The sequence below is a fragment of the Canis lupus genome, chromosome 4, assembly GCF_003254725.2.
Source record: "Canis lupus dingo isolate Sandy chromosome 4, ASM325472v2, whole genome shotgun sequence".
Taxonomy (NCBI): domain Eukaryota; kingdom Metazoa; phylum Chordata; class Mammalia; order Carnivora; family Canidae; genus Canis; species Canis lupus.
This window is the reverse complement of record NC_064246.1, coordinates 20,198,334-20,223,779: the sequence shown is the minus strand read 5'-3', so window position 1 is coordinate 20,223,779 and position 25,446 is coordinate 20,198,334. Positions and strand designations below refer to the sequence as shown.

The window sequence follows — 25,446 nt, the reverse complement described above, 5'->3', positions numbered from 1 at the left end:
TGAGTTTTCAGATGCCTTCTTTATAGTTTCTTTTTATTTTTTAAAGATTTTATTCATGAGAAACAGAGAGGTAGAGACAGGCAGAGGGAGAAGCAGGCTCCATGCAGGGATCACGCCCTGGGCCAAATGGGTTGCTAAACCGCTGAGCCACCCAGGGTGCCCTTCTTTATAATTTCTAATACTGCTTCAAAACTACACACAAAGATTCCCATTTCAATATGTAAGGAGGAACAAATACTCTTGACTAAATTCTGCTCTAAAATAATCCCATGCTTATTTAATCAAGTAAACGTTTCCTGAAATTTAGAAAGTTGTAGAATAATGTTGTTGTTTTTTTTAAAGACTTTATTTATTCATAAAAGACCCACAGAGAGAGGCAGAGACAAAGGCTGAGGGATAAGCAGTTTCCTCCCAAGAAGCCAGATGGAGGGAGAGGAATCTTAAACTGACTCCATGCTTGACATGAGGCGGGGCTTAATCTCACAACCTTGAGGATCAAGACCTGAGCCCAAAACAAAAGTTGGACACTTAACTGATTGACACACCCCACACCTCTGAAAGTAATAGACTTTTAAGCAAAGGAAACAATCAACAAAATTAAAAGACCATCTACTGAATGAAAGAAGATACTTGCAAATTACATCAGATAAAGGGTTAAGTACCCAAAATATATAAAGTGATACAACTCAATACTCAAAACCCAAGTAATCCAATTAAAAAATAGGCAAAAGACATGAACAGACATTTCTCCAAATACATATAGATGGTCAACAGACATATGAAAAGATGCTCAACATCACTCATCATCAGGGAAATGCAAATCAAAACCACAAATGAGCTATCACCTCACACCTGTCAACATGGCTAAAATAAGAAAATACAAGAAACAAATATTCAGGGATCCCTGGGTGGCGCAGCAGTTTGGCGCCTGTCTTTGGCCCAGGGCGCGATCCTGGAGACCCGGGATCGAATCCCACGTCGGGCTCCCAGTGCATGGAGCCTGCTTCTCCATCTGCCTGTGTCTCTGCCTCTCTCTCTCTCTCTCTCTCTGTGACTATCATAAATAAATAAAAATTAAAAAAAAATATTCATAAGGATATGGAGAAAAAGGAACCCTCACGTATTGTTGGTGGGAATGCAAACTGCTGCAGCAAGTGTGGGAAATAGTATGGAGGTTCCTCAAAATATTAAAAATAGAAATTCCGTATGATCCAGTAATTCCACTATTGGGTATTTACCCAAAGAATATGAAAACACTAATTCAAAAAGATATATGCCCCCCCATGTTGATGCCATTATTTACAAAGCCAAATTATGGAAGCAGCCCAAGTGCCTATTGATAGATAAATGAATAAAGATGTGGGGCATACACACACTGAAATATTATTCAGCTATAAAATGAAGAAAATCTTGCCATTTGCAACAGTATGCAGTAAGCTAGAGAGTGTAATGCTAAGTGAAATAAGTCAGAGAGAGACAAATGCCATATGATTTCATTTATATGTGGAATTTAGGAAATAAAACAAATGAACAAAAGAAAAAAGAGAGACAAATCAAAAGACAGACTCTTAACTATAGAGAACAAATTGATAGTTACCACAGGGTAAGTAGGTGGGGTGTATGGGTGAAACAGGTGAAGGGGATTAGGAGTACACTTGTTTCGAAGAGTGCTATAATATATGGAATTTTTGAATCACTGTATTGTATACCTGAAACTAATATAACACTGTTATCTATATTGGAATTTAACTTTTAAAAATAGTTTTATTTTTTAAAGATTTATTTATTTATTTATTTATTTATTTATTCATGATAGACATAGAGACAGAGAGGGAGAGACACAGGAGGAGGGAGAAGCAGGCTCCATGCCGGGAGCCCAACGTGGGACTCGATCCCGGGACTCCAGGATCACGCCCGGGGCTAAAGGCAGGCGCTAAACCGCTGAGCCACCCAGGGATCCCAAAAATAGTTTTAAATCTTAATTTTAATATAGAGCTTTCCTTTTCTTGTCTAAAGATTTTACTTATTTATTTATTGGAGAGAGAGCATGAGAGCACCAGCAGGGGCAGAGTAGAGGGAGCAGCAGGCTCCCTGCTGATCAGGGATCCAGATGCAGGGCTCAATCCCAGGACCCCAAGAACTCAACCTAAGCGGAAGAAGGTAGATACCCAACAGACTGAGCCACCTAGGAGTCCCGAGCTTTACTTTTTATTCTGCTTGGATACTTCACGTCTTGATTTTATCTTTAAAAATTATTTATTTATTTATTTATTTATTTATTTATTTATTTATTTATTCATTCATTCGAGACACAGAGAGATAGAGGCAGAGACATAGGCAGGAGAAGCAGGCTCCATCCAGGGAACCCAATGTGGGACTCAATCCCGTGATTCCAGGATCACTCCTTGAGACAAAGGCAGACACTCAACCGCTGAGCCACCCAGGTGTCCCTGGATTTAATTTTAAAGTTTTAAATTTAAAAAATTTAATTTAATAATTGCATAAATACATAGAACTACCTTAACTCTCTAACAAAACAAAACAAAAAACAAAACAAAGCAAAGCAAATAAAAGTCCTTCTAATACAGTCTAGGTTGTAAAGATGCCAGGTGAGTAGGGATCTACATCAGCTCCACAAAACATCTGGGACTAACAGAAGGACTGGCTTAGTATCACAGCTAGCAGTAATATTCACTTCAAGTATGGGATATATTACTAAGGAGAGATCATTTTTAAGTTTATCAATAATCATGTGGGAGACAAAGTAGAGCCCAATTTTCAACATAAAACGATGGTGGCCACCCAAAAATCCCGTTGATTAAGATCATTTAAATCTACATACATATATGTGATGAAATTATATATATATATATATATATATATATATATGTATAATATATCACATAGCCTATATGTATATGATAAAATAAACTTTGACCTTTGGGGGATAATGACTGGGTTCATCTTGAGGTGGTAGCAATAATTTATTTCTTGATTTGAGTGTTGGTTACATCGGTGTGTTTACTTTGTAAAACTTCACTGGGCTTTACACTTAAGACTTGTGTACTTTCCTTTGTGAATATTATACCTCAATAAGTTGCCTTAAAAAATGAACCCTGGGGATCCCTGGGGGCGCAGCAGTTTAGCGCCTGCCTTTGGCCCAGGGGGCGATGCTGGAGACCCAGGATCATATCCCATGTCAGGCTCCCGGTGCATGGGGCCTGCTTCTCCCTCTGCCTATGTCTCTGCCTCTCTCTCTCTGTGACTATCATAAAAAAAAAAAAAAAAAAAAGAACTCTGGAGGGACGCCTGGATGTACATGTATATATCCAGGAAAGATCATTTGAAAACTATTGGATACTTGGTTTACCCCTTTCCCAAAACTCTGCACATCTCAGACCAGAGTAAGAAACAAAACATTCACTTATATATATTTTATATATTCATTGCCACACCTGTCCTACTGATCAATAAACAATCCTACAGAGGAGAATCCATGAACTGATTCCTGGTGTGAATTTATCAGGCATTGAAGCCATCTGGGGAGACTACTGTTTGAATCTTCTCTCTAGGGATCCCTGGGTGGCTCAGCAGTGTGGCGCCTGCCTTGGGCTCAGGGCATGACCCTGGAGTCGCGGGATCAAGTCCCACATTGGGATCCCTGCAGGGAGCCTGCAGACATAGCCTCTCCCTATGCACCCCCCACCCCCGTGTGTGTCTCTCATGAATAAATAAAATCTTTTTTTTAAATAAATAAAACCTTAAAAAAAACACAAAAACACAACTTCTCCCTACTCCTGCCACCACCCCAGAGGCTCAACTGTGGGGTGCATGTGTGTGTGTGTGCGTGTGTGTAAGAGAGAAGTGGGAATTAGTAGTATAGGGAGTTAATAGAATCTAGTGGATCTGGGATCCCTGGGTGGTGAACCGGTTTGGCGCCTGCCTTTGGCCCAGGGCGCGATCCTGGAGACCCGGGATTGAGTCCCACATCAGGCTCCCGGTGCATGGAGCCTGCTTCTCCCTCTGCCTGTGTCTCTGCCTCTCTCTCTCTCTCTCTCTCTATGACTATCATAAAAAAAATAAAAAGAACCTAGTGGATCTAATAAACTGCATCCTTTCCTTCAAAAAACGACATCCTTTCCACTAAAATCTACTGAGAAACAGGATAACTAGTCCCTGACAAGACCCATAGTGACAGCAGAGAGCCAGAAATGTCTGAGGAAGGCTAACAATTATGGGGGAGCTTAATGGCTGCCTGGCACAGAAAATTCTGTCAAGAGCAAAGGCAAAACAATGTCAGAATGGCTCAGAAAGTTGTGCTGCCCAGATAGAACTTGCCGTTAGGGTTTTTGGGTGTGACCATTAAAAAGAAGAAGCCATAAGCCACACCTCCTCAAGCAAAAGAGGCAAGTGTAGCACAATAAAAATATTATAGAATTCAATCACCATGAACAAATAAGTCTGCATGTAGAGTTAAAAAAATTTACACAAAATCAGTGTTTGATTTAGGTTAATGCTTAATATCAAATACACAACAAATGTACATTGTCCAAAATGAAAAATAAATCTGGAACAATGTAACCCATTAGCTAATTGTTTACTGGATTCCTTATTATAAAATGATTGATGGAGGGCAGCCCCAGTGGCTTAGCGGTTTAGTACCGCCTTCAGCCCAGGGCCTGATCCTGGAGACCTGGGATCGAGTCCCACATTGGGCTCCCTGCATGGAGCCTGCTTATCTCTCTGTGTGTCTCTAATAAATAAATAAAATAAAATGATTGATGGGACGCCTGAGTTGACTGCCTGCCTTTGGCTCAGGATGTGATCCTGTATCCCCCGGTTTCGAGTCCCACACATCATGCTCCCTGCGTGGAGCCTGCTTCTCCCTCTGCCTGTGTCTCTGCCTTTCTCTCTGTCATGAATAAATAAATAAAAATAAAAAAATAAAATGATCTTCCTCTTACTTCATTCCTGCATAAAACATCCATATAAGACTTAATTTTGCTAGTGCTATTCAAAATAATCTATGAAGTCCTAAAAAGTATGTAGACTATGGAGACCTAATCTTTTCACTCAATTTTTATTTAACCTCTATCCAAAGTTCAATTTTTTGATAGGCAACTTTATCAATTTTAACACTCAGTGTTCTCATGCTTCAGAAAAGAGCCAATAATGAATACCACAGCAAAACTATTCTAAGATACCAATTCAAATTCAAAATATACCATATTCTAAATCAGTCCTATTAAAGCTCTATATTCAATCACTAAAGAAAAATTTATTCAGTGTTGACTGCTGGGTAGCACTTTGGGCATTAGCAATGAACATATGGATATTTTAAGTAAGATAACTTGCAAAGCTTGGAAAAAACGAAGTTGGATTAATACTTTGATTTTTCTAACATTTAATCATTTATAAGTCCTAGCTTTTCTTTTTCACAGATATACAAAATCAGTTCTTGGTTTTGTTATCAAGATTATACTTTTGCAAAAAAAAAAAAAAAAAAAAGATTATACTTTTGCCTTGTCACTAGTAGATATCAAAATTTTCATTAAGTTGCTTAGAAACTGTGCTTTACTTCATTCCTCATCTCCGGGTTGTTTTTGTATTTGCGAAAAGTGCCAGAAATGTATCACTGTGTATTGAAATGTTCTATTTATTCTGAAAGAAATATTGCAATAGGGATAGGGAAAATAAAAACTAATTTTGCTACCACTGATTCATGGAAAATACTTTTTTCTACCTAAGAATCTTTGAAGACTAAAATCAATAATGGCAACAGGAAGTTACTACCAAAATCTTTGAACTATAAATTTCATATTTGCCTTCATTAGAAAAAAAGATGTATATACTAAATTCTATCAGTATAATGATTATTACCTAAGAGAAGGTTTGAAAGGCAAGGAGGAAAAAAAATTAAAAAAAAAAAAAAGAAAAAGAAAGGCAAGGAGGAAGGATCTTCCAAAATCCCACCACTTAACCTAATTACATTGTTCTCATTTGGATCACTTACTCTAGGGAGAGCCAGCTGCCACATCCTAAGGATATTTTTACCCTTTGCTACTTAATGGGCAAGAAAGGAAAGGATTCAGAATTATTTAACAGATATAGATTAATGAATCTATGTCAACTATCAATGCCAGATATTGGGAACTAATCTCTATTTCAGCATATGTGTAAGGTACTATGGAAGGGCAAGATAAAATGAACAAAACAAAACAATACTACACTGTTAGGAAACACGTATGTGGAAGAAAAAGGCAAGAATTTTTTTTAAGATTTATTTATTTATTTATTTATTTATTTATTTATTTATTTGAGAGAGAAAGAGAGAGAGAGAGCCCGAGTGTGTGAGAAGGGGGAAGGGCAGAGAGGGAGCCTGACAAGGGGCTGAATCCCACAACCCATGCACAAAATCATGACCCACGAGATCATGACCTAAGCCAAAACCAAGAGTTAGAAGCTTAACTAACTGAGCCACCCAGGCACCCCAGAAAGCAAGAAAATTACTAACACAAAAGTCAGGATGGGAACTTCTTAGGGCTTCTGGGAATCTAAGAATGCTCTATTTTTGTGCATTGGGTAGTTACTTCATGAGTATTTATAATTAAAGGTAAACTGTTCATTTATGTTTTGTGAATTTTTTTGTTGATATATTACATAATGAAAAATGTTAATACTTTACAGCATTATTTTGTGAATAAAGATGCACAAAGGACTTGAAGCCTGATGCAGGACTCAATCCCAAGACCCCGGGATGATGCCCTGAGCTGAAGGCTGACACTTAACCACTGAGCCACCCAGGCGTCCCAGATGTACTATATATTAAATATTAGAGATTGGACAAGGCTAAGATATACTTTATGATGCTAATGTAGTGTCTTTAACTTTGATATTCTTAGTGAAAAAGAGATATGGAATATTGTGGTAGCCATCTCCAGGGTGTCCCCAATGACTGCCCTGTATTGGGACTCTTGCAGAGAACCTATCTACACTGAATAGGGCTCACTTGTGTAGGAACTTCTAAGGCTAATGTCATAAAAGACATTGTGGTTTCTTGCTTGTTATCTTTTCATTGACTCACTATGGGGAAAACTAAGCTGCCATGACATGTGGAAACACTTTAGTACTATGGTAAGGGATGCCTAGGTGGCTCAACGGTTGAGTATGTTCCTTTGGTTCAGGGCGTGATCCTGGAGTCCCGGGATAGAGTCCTGCATCAAACTTTCTGCATGGAGCATGCTTCTCCCTCTGCCTCTGTGTCTTTCATGAATAAATAAAATCTTAAAAAAAAAAAAAAAAAAAAAGTAGTACTATGGTAAGAAATTGAGGTTTCTAGCAAACAGACATCAAGGAAAACCCTCCTGCAAATGACCTGGGTAGTGACCCGTCCAGCTCCACTACATAGTCCCCAGTCAAATTTTTCAGATGGCTCATTTTTCTCATGATCCTCTTCCAGAAGCACTCTGCTAAACTGTTCTCAGATTCTTAACTTTTTTGGGCTTGAAGTACCGACACAGAGATTAAGAGTCATATGCCCAGGGGCGCCTGGGTGTCTAAAACACAGCCTCTTGATTTCGCCACAGGTTATGAGATTGAGCCTTGATTTGGGTATGCACTCAGAAGTCTGAGTTTTTTCCCTCTGCCCCTCTTCCAGCTCGCTCATTCTCACATGCTCAAATAAATAAATAAATCCTAAAAACAAACAAACAAACAAACAACCCTTGCATATTCTACTAACTGTGCCAGCCAGGTGCCCTGTCATATTCCTGACCCATAAAAACTCTATGAGATAATAAATGTTTATTGTTCAGAGCAACTAAATTTGAGTACCTATTAATTAGCAACAGATAACTAATAGACTGTCAATTAATTCTTTAGAATGCTCTTTATGAAACACAAACCAGATAGATAACACAACCCTAACCGAAATACTTCAATGCTTCATGTTATTCATGTACTAAAACCCAAACTCAGAACACTATGGTATATGAAACCATTCATGCCCTGGTTTCTGCCTATACCTTTTTACCCTCACCTAGTTCCATTCTCCACAAACTCAAAATTATTGGACTCCTCTGAGATTATGTTCCCTCCTCAGAGAGGCCTTCCCTGATGACCCAATCATGAGAAAGCCCTGGAAAGTTCCCACTAATGAGAGGAACAAGATAAGGAGGTCATTATTTAAAGCAATATAAAACTAGAGTCAGTCTGTTTGACTAACTATATTAAATGAAATAAAGAAATTAATAATATAAAATTTAAAAAGGAGAATATAAATTTGTCATTATGGATTACACAATTGTACTTCAGACACACAAAAAAATAAAGTGAAAAACAAGCAATATGTCATATTTAGGAACAAAATTTTAAAACACCTTTGAAAGGGGGGCACCTGGCTGGTTCAATTGGCAGCGCATATGACTCTAGACCTTAGGACTTGGGGTTTTCTACATGTTGAGTGTACAGATTCCTTAAAAAAAAAAAAAAAAAAAAATCAGGGACATCTGGGTGGATCAGCGGTTAAGCATCTGCCTTTGGCTCAGGTTGTGATCCTGAAGGCCCGGGATCAAGTCCCACATCAGGCTCCCTGCGTGGAGCCTGCTTCTCCCTCTGCCTGTGTTGTGTCTCTGCCTCTCTCTCTGTGTCTCTCATGAATAAATAAATAAAATCTTAAAAAAAAAAAAATCCAAGCACCTCTGAAGGACAAAAGAGGGCATTAGCCAATGGAAAGGTCTACTGCCTAGCACATTAAGACTAAACATCAAGGGATCCCTGGGTGTCGCAGCGGTTTAGCGCCTGCCTTTGGCTCAGGGTGGGATCCTGGAGACCCGGGATCGAATCCCACGTCGGGCTCCCAGTGCATGGAGCCTGCTTCTCCCTCTGCCTGTCTCTCTCTCTCTCTCTCTCTCTGTGTGACTATCATAAAAATTAAAAAAAAAATTTTTTAAAAAGACTAAACATCAAGAAGTAAATTATCCGGGTGGCTCGTTGGTTTGGCGCCGCCTTCAGCCCGGGCCTGATCCTGAAGACCAGGATAGAGTCCCATGTCAGGCTCCCTGCATGGAGCCTGCTTCTCCCTCTGCCTGTGTCTCTGCCTCTCTTACTCTGTCTCTCATGAATAAATAAATAAAATCTTAAAAAAAAAAAAGTAAATTCTCCAAGTTTTCTGTGCAACATGGTTCCATTATAATACCAATAGGACTTTATTCTTGCAACTAATTAAGATGATTATTTCAACTTATGGAAAAATCAACAAAGCAAGAATTGTCAAGAAATTTGTGAAGAATTAAAAGGAGGAATTAGCTCTATCAGATATGAAAACATAAACCCTAAATAATTAGAGCAATTTGATGCTTATATCGGAGATCCATAACATGAGGGGAACAGAACTGACAATCTACTAACACAAACAAATACAAATCAGAAGAGAAAAGATGAACAATTAAGTAAGTGGTTTTGGCTGGCTGGGTAGTCATCTGAAAAAATATTGTTACTAATATTCTACACACAAAAAAATGAATAAAATAGTTAAATGCAAAGAAACGAAATCATTAAAATACAATAAAAAGAAAATGGAAAGTTTTTTTTAATAATCTACAAGTGGTAGATTTTTCTAACTAAGATACAGTACACTGGGGTGTCTGGGTGGCTCAGTTGGTGAGGTGGCTGCCTTCCGCTCAGGTTATGATTCCAGGGTCCTGGGATTGAGCCCCACATCAGGCTCCCTGCTCAGTGAGGAGCTTGCTTCTCCCTCTCCCAACCCCCATGCTTGAGCTGTCTCTCACTATCTCAGTCTCAAATAAATAAATAATATTTAAAAGGACATAATACACTAAAATCACAAAAGAATAGGTGAAAAGTGTTTTTCATCTTTAAAAAAACTTTAATGTAAAAATTTCATTTAAAAAACCCAGATGTTAAAAAAAAAAAAACCCCAGATGTTAAAAAAAAAAAAACCCAGATGTTAAAAACAATGACAAATTGTGGAAATCCATCTGCAACTCTTATCACAAACATCCATTTTTTAAAGGGGCTCCTTTAAAATCAATAGACTAATAATCCAATAGAAAAGTGGGCAATCTATACATTATTCCCTACTTTAAAATGTTTTGAATCAACTGTATTACTTTTTCAAAAGAATGAATAAAACAAAAAAATAAACCTCATCACTCTAGCTGTTGTTTACATACATCTTCACCCAAACTGTTACATCTAGAGACAGATATGAATGTTTTGTGGGGGACTGAGAAAAGGCTGTACCTTCATAACTGAGTTAACACAGTGTGAAAATCAGTGCATGACAGGACAATAGACTGATCCACGAAATAAGGATATAGTAATTTAAAACTAGTTGGGGAGCATTTTAAGGAAATTTTATTTAGTTTTTGAGGCAAAGTGACCCTAGAAAACAAATGTGTTCCTGGAGGATAAATTGTAGTCCGCAAGTCTAGTCTCACCCTGGCTGATAAAACTGGGCCAGCTTCTGTCCATCTACAAAATGAAATGCCTGGTAGATCTTATTCATGTTTGCCTCCCCCAATATCTAACCTAGGGCCTGGCAATCAATAGAAAGTACTTCATGTTCACAAGTTTCTTCACTTATTTTTTGCATTCTGAAATGTTTGTTTTCTTCCAAAATTCATCCACACTTAACAAATTGAAGACAATTTACCTTAATTGGTACTTACTTGATTTTGTTTCATATCACAGAAAACTCGCAAATCACAGGTTTTAAATAAGCCACAAAAAAAATTTTTCCCTCTAATATTAAAGAAATTCAGATTTAGGAAGGGCTAAGGTTGGGGTTTGGCAACTCTACTGGTATCACCAGGGACTCAGGCTCTTATCTTTCTTCCCACTAACTTAGCACATATCTTCCCCTATCAAGTCAATTTAAGCTTCCAGATGGCTGTTGGAACCCCAGCCATTATCCCTGTTCTATGAATGTTGAGTGAAAAGAGACACAAGAGAGCATATACTCTATGATTCCAGTTATGTGAAGTTCATTGAAAAAAAAAAAAAGATATGAAGATAAATATCAAGAGTAGTTATCTTTATGTGGAATCATTGGCTGGGACAGGCCATGCGGGAGCCTTCTGGGTGGTGAAAGTGTTATCATTATCCAGGTAGTGTTATACACATGAGGAATAACCTTGATATGTGCACTTACGATTTGTGGACTTTACTATATGTAGGATAACCGAACAAGGTAAATTCCAGGTCTCCGAGCCTATGTGTATTTTGACAAGACTAAGTGCTCCAAACAGATTGAGGAAACAAAGCATTCTAAAGTAGTTAGTGTGGAGTAAGTATACAGCTCTTGTGCTTTTAACTGCCAGTCATCTCCCAAAGGTTGAAAAGTAACCAAGAGAAAGTCTACCACTAGAGTAGCTATGGGTGTGGCAATTGTCTTGCTTTAGGAATACCCGGGTTTAAATCCTATTGCTATTTTGCTTTTAATGTTTTTAATTTCTCCAAGAGGTATGCAAATAATGACCTTTACCTTATTCAAAATCATAATGGAGCCCCTCTGTGAGGATTTATGAGGCAAATGTTTGTCAAATTCTTAACCTAGTGCCTGATGTGTAACAAAAGGTAATTGCTATCATTTTATTATTCTTACCACCATCACCATTTAAAAAAATTTTTTTACACCATCATTATTAACAAATGATAGAACAGGGATCTCAAATGATTCTATGTTCAAAAATTCCAAATCCACTGATTAATATCCTTGTGGATATGAATATTTTATTGAATATACACATTTGGCTATGAACTTGTTTTTCACTTGACAACTTCCTAAAGAAACTGAATCCAGTTCTTATGGTTCTGCATTCTTTAGAAAACTCAAAGTCATGGAAATAGTTTTGGCGGTATGTCATAAAAAATTAATTTTGCTTTCAGAATAGTAGGACTCTCATTAAGGTGGTCCTATGGATAATAACTTGGAAATAATTACAAAATACAAAAACAGATAAAAGATATAAAACACTGTATAGTTTAATACCATTTACTTATGCTATCCAATTATAACTGCATTAGAAGATCTCGAAAAGTACACAATAAACTGGTAAACATGGGGACCTTGGGGAGATGAAGGTCACTTGGTAATAACTGTAAACTTTTGTTCATTTAACATAAATTGCCCAGGCCAAGACAGATAGCTTCCTTATTATTTCCTAGGGAACAATGACAGTGGATACTTTTCTAGTCACCATTTTCACGGAAAATAAATTGATTGATTTTATATGTGGAATAAATTCATGTTTGAAAAACGTGTAAGTACAAAATACTTACCCACTTAGCAATTGGACACCCATGAGAGCTTTTTCCTTCTTTCCCCGTATACACTACAATTTCTATCCTTATTGCGTTTCCTTTTTGACCATACCTGAGTACAAAGCACAGTGAAGGGAAAATAATTGCAAATGCGATACATCCTTTAACATCTGAAGGTACAGAAGATATAAATTTACGTAAGTACAGAAATCAAATACCCTGTTCATTAAAATTTACATTTGTTAAAAAATTACTTTTGTGTGGCAGATATTTTTGTTATCCCGTTCTGTTTACTTATCCTTAAAAATCACTTCTTTAAAAAAATGGACTGGCTCAAAGATAAGCATAAGGAGTGTGAATGTAGTGTTGATGGAGGTAATTTTAACTATTTCTACCATTATACAATGATATAAAAATTAAGTATTTCTGGATTTAACAAAGACAGCCTTGCTTTTTAAGTGTCTTGTTGAGTGCCCAAAGGCTTATGTGATGAGTGACTCAGCAGGGACACCAGGATGCTATTCTTTTCCTGGGCCCTAAGAAACATCCGACTTATACTCTTGAGTTTGCCATTTACTTCTCATTTGTTCCCGGAGATGGTCTCTCTCCATTGAGTCAGGTGTACAATAATGAATGATTTTAACAGGGAAGGATATTTCCTCACCTATTCTCCATGATTTCCCTGACAGCAGCAACACTTGGTCCTGCCCCAAGGTGTGTATAATATGGGCCTTTGTCTTTTTGTATAACTCGATCTGTGGAAGGAATAAGATTATTAGACCCAAAGACCTTTACAGAATTGCATAGGGGCAAGGAGGAGTTATTTTTATTAATTCTTTTTTTTTTTTTTTATCAACTCAGAACAATTGATCTTGACAAGGTTTTGGTAAACTTTAATAATTAAAGTCTAGGACAATAGGCCCTAGAATTCAACTTGTTCCTTTCTTGCGGGCACTATTTCATGCTTCCTCTAAGCATCAGAAGAGGAAAAGAAATATTTAAGATGTGGGTCATATTTATTCTATCTCCTGCTTTGAAAGAAATCTATTAATAATTGAAATGCAAAATTAAAAGTTATCTAAGAGCAATACATCTTTAGAAGCGTGGCTCAGAATCCTATTAAAATTGAGCCCAGCAACTGCACCACTAAGAATTTATTCTCCTATACAGTCACATAATTATATATTTATAATGCAAATGTACATAGGAATGTTCTTTGTCACAATTATTTGTAACACCAAAAAAAGAAACACACTAAGCATCTGTCACTAAATGATAGGTTGAATAAATTAAGGGATGCTTATATAGTGGAAAATAATAAAACCGTTAAACCAATATTTACAAACATTGAGCACCTAGGTGGCTCAGTTGGTTAAGCGTCTGCCTTTGGCTGAGGTCATGATCTCTGGGTCCTGAAATAGAGCCCCAGGTCAGGCTGCCTGTTCTCTCCGACCCACCCTGCTCGGCCCACCCTGCTCGGCCCATCCTGCTCGACCCACCCTGCTCATCCTTTCTCTCTCTCTCTCTCTGGTAAATAGATAAAATCTTTAACATTGTTATCATTTAAAGATTTTAATTTTAAGCAAACTCTACACTCAATGCGGGACTCAATACCACCCTGAGATTACAACTCTAGATCGCATGCTCTACAGATTGAGCCGGCCAGGCACCACTGTACTACTTTAAATTTTGTATGAATTATGGGTTTCTCAAAAACAGTATTTTTAACTTGGCCTCTTAGAATCACGTCTAACTAGAATCGCTGATAAATGCATTTCTTGCCATGGTGCACCTATAACGAAAGGTGATTATTTAACCATTTTGACTGGTTATCAGCTACAACATAGGATTACTTCTGTGGCTTCCTAAGATACACTGAACAGATTTTAACTTATTAATGATGATCTAGAGCAGTGGTTCTTAACCAGGGGCAATTTTTCCTGAGCGATCATTTGGCAAATATTTTTGGTTGTTACAACTGGGCAGGTGTGTGTGTGTATTTATTTGTACCCAATGGGTAGAGGGCATGGATCCCACTTAAACAGGCTAGGATGCAGACAACAGTCCACCTACACATCAAAGCATTACCTTATCTAAAATGCCAATAGTGCTCAAATTGAGGAACCATGATCCAGAGGTTAATCACTCTTATTTTGCAAGAACACAATACATCCATGGAAATCTTGTTTTTAATTAAAGATTAAAGAGAGAGCACATGCACGAGCAAGGGGAGAGACGGATGGAGAGAATCTCAAGTGGACTCCACACTCAGCATGGAGCTGATGCGAGGCTCCATCACACGACCCTGAGATCAAGACCTGAGCCACATGCTTAACCGACTGAACCACCCAGGTGTCTCTCCATGGAAATCTTTTAGATATGATCATTCCACTTGGGATAATTTCTGAGTGAGTCTGCTTTTTTGTTGTTGTTGTTTTAAAGTAGGCACCATTCCCAGCTTGAACTCAGAACTGGAGATAAAGACCTGAGCTGAAAAAAAGAGTCGGATGCTTAACTGACTGAGCCACCAAGGCACCCCTGCTTTTTTGTTTTTCTTAAGTTCCTATATCTATACAAAAAGCATAGTAACCTCACATGCAAAGATTACAGAAAAATACGTGACAATGCATAAAACAATCACAGGTCCACTGCAGATGCTCAATAAACTTTAAATGCCTGGGTGTCTCAACTACTACATGGTGACTATGTACATTATTATGTAATATATAAGGAAAAAGTCTTGAAACTAAACAATTGTTCTGACATTATGCACACAGTAAAATAAGACTAGCTCAGGTATATACATTTTAATGGCATTTTAAATTAGAGATCTTTTTTCCATTTGTAATGATATTTAGAAAAATACTGTCCCTTTCTTAATTCAGATTTTTGAAACAAGAGCAAGAAGGGTACAAACATAGGCTCTGAAGTTGAAACTACTGTTTTGAATTCCAGTTTAATAATTTACTAGCTGTGACTTCCCCTGTGACTTAGTTTCTTCACTTGTAAAATGGAGATAACACATCTTCCCTTTGTAGGCATGTTTTGAATATGACAAGTCAAGGTCATAGTATAGTTTCAGACTTGCATTAAAGATCTGGAATAGGAGGAGTCATCCTTGCTACACTCTTCTGTCCTTGCTCCAGGAAACTCTCATTCTCCCAGTTGAACCCCTTTGTCAGCATTGTCACCCTTTTCATATTATGAGATCCTTCTAAAAAGAGCATATCCCTGGGGCCTGGCATGTGGTAGGCTGTCATAACTGTGATGAATGATAAGTGGAGAAATGGAAGGATTGATTTCAAAGTATCATATGTACTTTAGATAATCGAGAGCAAAAGGTCATTGCTACACTTCACTATTTTTTCTCCTGTGATTTAAGAAAAAATGATATAGTTTATCCTTTCAAATAATCATTCGCCCATTTTGCAATGTACTTATGAAACACCTACTTCAGGAAAAAAAGCTTCCAATGTTCAAGGCAATCTTAAATCTTTGTGATTTGGAGTTATATTTAAAATTTTTTTAAAATAAGACTTTTAATAATTAACCTATTTTGAACCCAAATAGGTTTATTTCACAAATTCTGTCCTCAAAAATCCTCATATAAAAGCTGAAATAATGAGGGCATGAGCAGCCTAACAAACTTTAATGACACAATCTATTTAATTTCCCTATTACAGCTACATTAGAGTAAATAATTCTTTTATTTGAGCACTTACATGAAATTTTACCATAGACAGTGACTAATCAGTACAAGGTTGAAATTCAGCATTTCTTGTGTTTCAAATACTGAGCAAATTTCTCATAAAGCCTGTCTAGGGGATGCCTGGGTGGCTCAGCGGGTGAGCGTCTGCCTTGGGCTCAGAGCATGATCCTGGAGTCCTGGGAAGAGTTCCACATCCAGCTCCCTCCATGGAACCTGCTTCTTCCTCTGCCTGTGTCTCTGTCTCTATCTCTGTGTATCTCTCATGAACAAATAAATAAAATCTTAGAAAAAAAAAAGAACCTAAGATTTTCCCAGGACTTTTAACACAATAAAAATTCTAATTATTAGTTCCTGGATGTTCACTTGCAATAACTCCTAAGGTACAAAATAAATATCAATTATGAATTGTTCCATAAATCAGCTAGTTGCATATGCTTATTTTTTATAGACAATCGATATTATACAACAATTTCATATTTTAATATTTCAAAAGGTTCACAAATTCATCAATGGCCAGGACTAGGGATTTTTTTCATATCTAGACATCCTTTGTATCACATAGCAGAAAAGCACTGTCATTGAAAAGAAAGAAACCATTTCCAGTTTTTGCGTAGGGTGGCAATTATAGATATTTTTATAGTTATTTGTTAGGCTGCACATACATTTTATATTCTCTGCATGTATTTTATATCTCACATAAAACTTTTTTTTAAACAAAATGCTTAGAGGTTGAAATTTTTTTAAATATAAGATAGATAATAAAGGAATTCATTCTTATGATATGTACAATAAATAACTTAGGAGACATTTAGCTGAGAGAAATTAGCAAATTTTCCACTTGTTGAAGTTTCAAAATTATGAGTTAAACTTCCTAATTATTTGAGCAAAAGTAATCAAGGTACCGCAGAAAAATGGGTATAGAATCTACTCCATTTTAGCTAGGATATGAATGGGGCAAAGTTGCCACATGTAAACGATAACCCAAAATTGACCTGGTCACAACGAGGCAATTAATGGAGGTAAACATAGCACACACACACACAAACATGCGGGTGCACATGCACTCAGCTATATGTGCACACACTTACCAAGACAGTTGCAGGTTGGCAAATCAGAATCTTTTGTTGTGGACACCAGGTTTTTTGTAGGATTGGTAAAGAAGTTCATGGCATAATCATTAAAACTTTTCTGTGCACTGTCTACTGGGGAAAATTCTGATGCTCCAACACTAGATGAACAGACGTCCTCTTCATTCTTGGTAGAAACCACTGTAATTCCACCTGAACATACCACATTTACATTCCTGAGAATGTGTGCTGGGTCTGGTAAGGGGGTTTCATGAGAGATACCAGGCAATGTTGGCAGTCTCTGATGCATGAGTTGGTCTTGAACATCCCGCTGGAATTGTGTTTGGTCATCGCCGGTCATTACATTAGCACTCTGGTTAGTTGGAGAGGAGGGCTGGAGTAAAGGATGAGCTTTCTGATTGACATTCCCTGTTGGCTGTACCTGAGAACTATATACTTTTTCTGTAAACGCCTGCCCATTGGACTCTGTTTTTAACTGGCATATTGGGAGAGAATCCAACGGTTCAACCTTCATGTTTCTTTCCTGTGCTAATTCAGGATAATAACGCTCAAATTTTATCTGAGTGAGTGGAGGAAACAATTTTTTGTGTTCTAACACTGAACTCGTTTGAGTCAGTGGTTTCCATACTTTGGTTAAAGGAGGAATTTTTCCCAACAGAATGGGAAAATCATGTGGACCAAATTGACCAAATCTTTGAAATTTAGATGCTATCCAAATGTCATGTAATTTACTATACTCATATGACAACTGTTCCTGATTTTTCTGGTCATTTTCTTGACAACTTATGACTACAGTCTTCTTTTTCCGCCGATCTCTTGATGGGGTAGCTCTTGTCTTTTTCTGTGTTGTGTTCTTTTGCTTTGTCAATAATGAGCTATGATTGTTTTGTACACTGGAAGGTGGTTTCTGTTGTATTGTGGCCTTCTCCTGACTACATTTTTGCTGTACATTATATGCAACGAGGCTTGTTGGTGTACTCTCAACCTTTTTGTCTTCTTGTTTTATATAATTGAATTTAATTATGGACGCAAGTTGTGTTAACTGTGTTGCAACATCTTCCTCTATTTTGCTGTGTATTGTATTTAGACCCGATGGATCGTCTTTTAAGTCTATCTTTTTACTGCTGGCCAGTGATTGGTTACAATACCCCAATTTATCACCTGCTGGTGGCAACGGATGCAAATTCTTAGAACTCTCAAGATTAATTCTACTTTGAGCAACATTTTTATTGGTGTCAATTTTAGATGAATTTGAATTTGGTATAAAAAGAGTTATTGAATTTGTGGCTTTTGAACATTCCTGTGACTTGGTAGGTGCCTGGTTAGCAGCTGAGTTGTGGTGTGACTTGGAAATGTTTTGGCCATTGAACACCACCGTGTTGCATGAAGTCTGCTTTTCCAAAGATGGATAGTGATGAAGGCTTTCTGGCTCCCCTTGCAGGTTTGGGTCCTGGAGGTCTTTTCTTACAGAATAGAGGATAGCTTTACAGCTATTAAGCAAACTTTCTGTTCTGTGTTCTGTTTCTTCATCCTTCTCTGACTTTGATGGTGAGGAATTTTCTGATGGAGCTTCTGACAGTTGAGTCAGAGCTTCTATGGCCACCACTTGCTCCAGTGTTAATCTCCTATCTTTCATCAGGGATAGAAGACTTGGCTGAACTGGAGATCCATCTTTTGGGTCTTTACTTGGTATATTATCTAGAGATTTGGGTTGATCACTTTCATTGTGTGTACTAGTATGACTATTTAAGTTGAAAGTTGTAGGATCTGGTAAAGACTTGCAGTTAAAGCCAGGCTTCTGGAAGACTGAAACATTATTTCTCCCCTTGAGATGATCACAGCTCGCACTAGTAGCAATGGAACTCATGGCATTATGGTTGGCAGTGTCTTTCAGGAATTTATAGGAGTTGTTTTCAAATGCCTTGCCAAATTCTTCAATATTGAATTTTTTAAAAGACACATTTGTTTCAGTTGGTAAATAGTGTACATTTTTAATGCCGTTTCTTATAGTTTGTGCAAACAATTTCTGAGGCTCAATTAAGTCAGTAAGGAGGACTTTTTTCTTGTCATCTTCAGAATTTTTAAATTTTTCAGCTTCTGTCACAATTGCCTTAAATTCGCCTTTGACATGATCAGTTAAATGTGATTTCTTGTTTTGCGTCCACTTCTCCACTTCAATACCTGTCATACTTTCTTCATTTTTGGTTACATTTTCGAGGGGAGGTGGGTTTAATTCCAATCTCTGTTCCCCCCCATAACTCCTCCTGTATTCCATGGATTCTGACTTGAGGCCATTTACTGATTTGTTGTCAAAATCTGCCTACAAAATAAACACAGAAATATCTCATAATATTTATGCAAATATTGGAGTAAGAGCCACAGGAACTTAATAATTTACAGGAACTAAATGTAATGCCCCTGAAAAAGATACTACTTTTGCTTTTTGTTTTCAATAAAATACCGAAAGGAGTGTGTAGGGGGGAAAAAATGAAGTACAAACTATCATTAACTCATACCTGGTAATATTTTGGCATACGTATTTGTTTTTCAAAATACTTTTTTTTTTTTTAGGGAAAGAGAACAAGTGTAAGGGGGGGGTTGGGGGTAAAAGGCAGATGGAAAAACTTAATAAATAGTATAGGTAGATTTATTTTTTTAATTTTAAAGCTTTTATTTATTTGACAGAGAGAGAGCCAGAGAGCACAAGTGGGGTGAGGAGCAGAGGGAGCAGGAGAAGCAGGGAGTCCAATGGGGGACTTGATCCCAGGACCCCAAGATCAGGACTCTAGCCAAAGGCAGACACTTAACCAACTGAGTCACCCATGTGCCCCAGAGAGAGAATCTTAAGCAGACTCCATGCTCAGGGCAGACACTGATGCAGGTTCAATCTCACGACCCCAGAGATCATGACCTGAGCCGAAATCAAGAGTTGGATGACTGAGCCACCCAGGCACTCCTCCAAATAAATCTTTAAACTATTTTTATGTTGGTACCATTCAATAGGCAATATCTATTATCTTAATGCAACCTGTACTGAAATACATAATACACACAGAAAAGCATACAAATCCTAAGTGTATAGCTTATAGATTTTTTTCACAAATGAACCCCTAAGCGCCCAAGTTCCAGCCAAGAAACTCCCATCTAGTCATCAGTCCACTGGCAAAGGGTTGCCATTGTTTTGACATCTACCACAGATCTCTTTTGCTTATTTCCAAACTTTAAGTAACTGACTTCCTTTCACACTCAAAACTATATTTGGGGTTCATTCATGTTAAGTGTATTTGCAGTCCATTGATTCTTATTGTTGTATAGTAATTCATTGATTGAATATACTATAACATGCTTATTGATTCTACTGTGGATGGACAGTTGAGTTAATTCTTGGTTTTTGAGTATTCTAAGTATACTACTATAACATACTATTGCTATCGTTTGGTGAACATATACACATTGGGTGGAGTGGAAGTACTAGGTCATCAAGTGTGTAAGTGTATGTTATCTTCAGCTTTAGTAGAAAGGCCAATGAATCTTCTAAAATGGTTACCAACATACACTCCCACCAGTAATTATGACAGTTCTAATTGTTGCACATTCTTATTATCAGTTAGTATGCTCTGTCTTTTCACTTTAGCCATTATGTTTAGTGGAACAGTGTAATTCCTTTAAAAAAAATTTTTAGATGAAATACCCATAAAATAAGATTAACCATTTTACCATTGAAAACTATACATCAGTGGTTTTTAAGCATAGTTACAATGTTATGCAATAATCACCTCTATCTAATTCCAGAACATTTTCATCAGCCCTGAGAGAAACCTTGTATGCATTAAGCAATCACTGTCTATATTCCCTTCTAATCCTTATTTTTTTAATTTATTTTTTAATTTTTATTTATTTATGATAGTTACAGAGAGAGAGAGAGGCAGAAACACAGGCAGAGGGAGAAGCAGGCTCCATGCACCGGGAGCCCGATGAGGGATTCGACCCCGGGTCTCCGGGATCGCGCCCTGGGCCAAAGGCAGGCGCCAAACCGCTGCGCCACCCAGGGATCCCTAATCCCTATTTTTAAAACCCTGAAACACCTCATGCAAAATTACAACATAGGAACTGAGACAGTAGTGGCATTTCCAACTCCTGTCAGGAGCAAATGTAAAGATAACCTACACCTCCTAATCTTTAATATGGCTGTGGACATTCTAGTTAAAACCCCAGGAAGAGAAAAAAATATTAAGATTAGGAGACTTCTTATTCAATGAAGATGATATACCTGAGTCCATAGGCAAACCTGAAGTATTGATGGAAAAACTAAATCAAAGCACAGAATAGCTATAAAATGTGTAAGCGTTACCCAATTCTAAAGTTAAATATTAAATAATCTTTTCTTGCACATTAAACAATCTTAGTAGAAATAAATTATTATCTAATTTCTCGATCAGGATACACAGGTTACATAGGTTATGTTCAGTTTGTCAAAATTCATCAAAATATACAATTCTCATATATACATTCTCTGTATATATTACATTTCAATAATAACTTAAAAAACTGGAATGCCTGGGTGGCTCAGTGGTTGAACGTCTGCCTTAGGCTCAGGGGGTGATCTCGCCGTCGCAGGGAGCCTGCTTCTCCCTCTGACTGTGTCTGTGGCTCTCTCTGTGGCTCTCATGAATAAATAAATAAAATCTTAAAAAAAAAACTAAACTGAAACAATTGTCAATTTTTTAACATACAGGTTAATAAATTAACAGATAAACTTTTATTATTAAAATGGCATTTCAAAGCAGTGGAGAAAGGGTCAATTTCTTAAAAATGACAAGGGTAATATGATCTTTTAATATGTAACAAAAATTCCAGATAAATTAATAATTTAAATATAAAAAGATAAGACAATTTAGAAAGTAGGGAAAATATTCCCAAGCAAGAGTAAAAGGTGAGAAGCCATAAAGGAAAAAAATATTTTAACTAAGTATAATATGAACAATTTTTAAAGCAAAGACACCATAATGTAGTTCTTTGCAAACTGTTGATCATAATCTAGAAGTTCCAATACCAACTTAGTGCTTTGTAACAAGTGGTTTTTCTTAACAAAATTGTACGGAAAAATACAAATACACTACATTTAATAAAAATAAGTATTACAATGTAAATCATTTAAAAAAAATGTTTTATTCATTTAAGTAATCCCTACACCCAGGGTGGGGCTTGCCGTCATGACCCCAAGATCAAGAGTCACATGGTCTTCCAACTGAGCCAGCCAGGCAATCTTCTAATATAAATCTTTCATAGGGCAGCCCCGGTGGCGCAGGGGTTTGGCGCCGCCTGCAGCCTGGGGTGTGATCCTGGAGACCCAGGATCAAGTCCCACATCGGGCTCCCTGCATGGAACCTGCGTCTCCCTCTCCCTCTGCCTGTGTCTCTGCCTCCCTCTCTGTGTCTATGAATAAATAAATAAAATCTTTTAAAATAAATAAAGAACAAATCTTTTATATAATGTGTATGTAAAATAATAATAATAATAATGTGTATGTAAAAAAAAAAAAAAGTGTAAGTGTATGTATGTGTCCGTGCACTGAATCAGGATGTAAAATGTATTGACTTCTTCATACCTATATTTGTCAAAAGAAGGGAGGAGAAATATTACCATAAAAAGGTAAAGGCAAAGGATAGTCTAGGAAAAAATCGATACTACACGTAGATAGCTACTTTTCGTAATGTAAAAGAACTTCCACAATCAACAAGGAAAGGTAAATGAAAAAAAAAAAAAAAAGAAAAGGTAAATGACTCAGTAGAAGAGTGAGAAAAAGACAGGAATGTGTTCTTTGCTTAAGTGGAAATCCACAGGTTCAAAAGCTGTTTGACTTTCCTAGAAGACAAGCAAATGAAAATAAATGCAACCTTTTAATCTACACAAGTACCAACCAAAACTAAAAATGCAGAAATGTGTGCAAACAAATTATCATGGAATATAATATTTATACTAGAGAAATAAATGCATTCATATTTTGAAATAATGTGCAGCTATCATTCACACATATCAATCTACTGATTGCATGGCAACAGATCCAAAATATATTAACCCATATAAACAAGTTGCAGAAAGCTGGTAGGTAAAACATTACTATTAGTTACTACTACCGCTGGGAAACAGATGTGAGGAAAAGAGGTTTTTTTGTTTGTTTATTTTACTTGATTTTATAAATATGCATATCTAAGACACCGAAACTTCAATGTACACATTCCTCTAGATAAGAAGATTTATGTGCCACAACATAGGACGTTCTCATTAACTAATGAGCTTCATTAAAAACAACTGATCTTTATAATTTAATTGTATCTCCTATAACTTTTCTTTTTAGGAGGCAGGAAGGGGCAGAAGGAGAGGAAGAAAGGAAATCTTCATCAAGCTCCAAACCCAGCACGAAGCCTGAAGTGGGGCTTGATCTCACGACCTTGAGATAATGACCTGAGCCAAAATCAAGAACCAGACACTCGGGGTGCCTGGTGGCTTAGGTTATGATCCTGGAGTCCTAGGATCAAGTCCCACATCAGGCTCCCCAAGGGCTATCTGTTTCTCCTTCTGCCTATGTCTCTGCCTCTCATGAATAAATAAATAAAATCTTTAAAAAAGTCAGACAACTGACTGAGCCACCCAGGTGCCCCTATATCTGATAGGGCTTTTTAAAAACAAGGGGTTTGAAACATGGGGTCTATAAGTACATGAGAACATGCACTACACACTGCCAACTACTAAACCTAACCTTTAAGAAAACAATTTAATAGATTACATTTCAGTAGGGCTGGTAACATTTTCTGTTTTCAGGAATCAACCTGGCTGAACTCTTATGTACTGTTAAATGTGATTATAAGTGTATGTGTATGTGTATGTGCACAGGCATGCACACTGAGAAAATGGTTACTCTTAGTTTCACTTGATGCTGTTAGTGAAACTAAGTGGCCAGAACAAACTGATTTACCACTATGGGGTGGGCTGGGGGGCTGGCGGGGGGGGGGGGGGGGGTTGGGGTCATCTGATCCAAAGATGCCATGTAGCCTGAACTTTAGTGTCCTTTTTTAAGAGGTCATGTATATTGTGATGGGGGTTCAATGAGACTCTATGACCAAAGTTATTAGCACAGTAAGGATGAGGTATCAGTAAGAGAGAACACTAACAATTTCATTATCAGAGTTATAATTAAAAGAATGTTGGCTATATTGTAATACACTCTTTACTGCAGGAACTCATTTGATCTTCACAACCCTAAGTTGTGGACCCTGTAAAAGGGGATCAGGGTTAAGAAAAATGCAAATCAAAACAGCAAAGATAACATTTTTCACTTATCAGATTAGCAAACATCAAAATGTTTGACCACCCAGACCCTTGGAGTAGGTTGTGGAGGATATATACCCCCATCTAATGCTGGTATAGTGCAAAATGGTATCAATCCTATGGAGGGGAATTTGGCAATAATTATCAAAATTACAAATTCAACCTCTCCCTTGACACAGCATTTTCACTGCTAAGAATTTATCCTATTTATACTTGCCCTTAATTATATGTTTTGACAACTTTGCATATTTTATTTTTTTTAACAGATTTTATTTATTTGACACAGAGACAGCACAATCAGGGGGAGCAGCCGAGGGAGAGACAGAAGCAGGCTCTTCTGAGCAGGGAGCCTGATGTGGGGCTCAATCCCAGGACCTTGGGATCCTGACCAGAGCAGAAGGCAGATGCTCAACTGAATGAGCCACTCAGGAGCCCCAGTTCTGTATATTTTAACAAGTAATTCATAATACCTGAATGTCCACCTGTAACAGACTAATTCAACTGTGGTATATCTACATAATACCTTGCAGCTATAAAAAAAGAATTCCGTTACTAAAATGCAGATGTCCAGGATATATTATGTTTATTTAAAAAAAAGAGGATCTAGAACCTGCATATACAATGTTTTTTATTTTAATAAAAAGTATGGGGAATTAATATATATATTCATATTTACATAAAGAAACTCTAGAAGAATACAAAAACTAATATGAGTGAAGAGCAAAAGGAGGTCAAGAACGATACAGGAGCTTGGGAACTATTAAACCCAGACCTGACTAAATACTGTTTTGATTTTTTATTTCCTTTATATTTAAGCCAAAATTAAAGCGGTCTATGGAAAGATTTCTAGTACATAGGCGAAAAAAGCTAAAAGGTTATGTAGTACCAAATTCCAAACAAATTAGAATATAAAGAAAGGGTGTGGAGTACCTACACACTTGTTAATATTTGCTAATATTCAGGAAGGCTATGCAAGATTGTCAACATTTGTCGTATAGAAACTGTACTCAGTAGAATACTAGTTAATGTTCAACA

General features: G+C 37.1%; 1 protein-coding gene across 5 annotated transcripts in view; it reads right to left on the bottom strand.

The window, feature by feature from the left end:
* Positions 1-25,446, bottom strand: part of TET1 (tet methylcytosine dioxygenase 1) — a 138,600-nt gene that overhangs the window by 40,149 nt on the left and 73,005 nt on the right. For all 5 annotated transcript variants that reach the window (XM_049109010.1, XM_035715474.2, XM_049109009.1 and 2 more), the window contains 3 exons: positions 17,083-19,402; positions 12,950-13,040; positions 12,304-12,397 (listed from right to left, as the gene is read on the bottom strand). In XM_049109010.1, coding sequence (XP_048964967.1) covers positions 12,304-12,397; positions 12,950-13,040; positions 17,083-19,402 — 2,505 coding nt within the window. The remainder of the gene's footprint in view (positions 1-12,303; positions 12,398-12,949; positions 13,041-17,082; positions 19,403-25,446) is intronic.